This window comes from Opisthorchis viverrini (assembly GCF_000715545.1).
Source record: "Opisthorchis viverrini unplaced genomic scaffold scaffold16731, whole genome shotgun sequence".
In the NCBI taxonomy this organism is placed as follows: domain Eukaryota; kingdom Metazoa; phylum Platyhelminthes; class Trematoda; order Opisthorchiida; family Opisthorchiidae; genus Opisthorchis; species Opisthorchis viverrini.
This window is the reverse complement of record NW_008760772.1, coordinates 1-665: the sequence shown is the minus strand read 5'-3', so window position 1 is coordinate 665 and position 665 is coordinate 1. Positions and strand designations below refer to the sequence as shown.

At 49.5% G+C, this 665-nt stretch overlaps 1 protein-coding gene across 1 annotated transcript; it reads right to left on the bottom strand.

Annotated features, from left to right (window-relative positions):
- Positions 1–4: 4 nt before the first annotated feature.
- Positions 5–549, bottom strand: T265_12333 (hypothetical protein; the record flags this gene model as incomplete). Its single annotated transcript, XM_009179763.1, has 2 exons — positions 5–155; positions 350–549. A coding segment is annotated over one exon (135 nt), but the record flags the coding sequence as incomplete, so codon positions are not given.
- Positions 550–665: the final 116 nt, after the last annotated feature.

Below are 665 nucleotides of genomic sequence, written 5' to 3'. Positions count from 1 at the left end.
CACGTGCCCGAGAACTCTTCCAAGCACTCAGGTTGCCACCCTCCCTTTCAGCGCCTTCCTCATCCTCATCTGCCGTCCCAGGTCCTTCGGCCCCTGCTCTACCGGCGGTTTGCTGCTGACGCGCTAATGCTGTCAGAGCAAAACTACGGATAAGCCTAAAACGTTGAAAATGGAAATGGGAATAGAAGGTCAGGTAGAACGCAAGTTACGAACTGGAAGTTGGGCAACAGATGAAGCACAGTCATTGGATACGAAACAAACGGTGTAGAACCAAACAAATATGATGACGAGATTGTTATTGGGCCGATGCTTGGGATAAGATAACGAAATAAAAATAGGAAAAGCTCACGTGGTTTTCCCCTGATCCTTTAGCTCTCGATCTAGTCGTTTAGCCAAATCAGGGAACAAAATCCGTTCAAGGAAGCGTAGGACGCGCGAGGGTCGCACGTGACTACGCTCTGAGTAGGCCGACGCAGGCTGTAACCGGATCTCCAGAGTGCACGAATCGGATGCATAGTCCACCGTTTCCCCAATAGGAAAGTGTATCGCCTAGATAGGAGAAATGGAAGAGAATGGGAAGGAGCAACAATGAGAGCAGCTTGCGTGAGTCTGGATGCAGGCCACTCAGTATCAGCTATCGGTGCTAATATGAGTGTATTAATCGT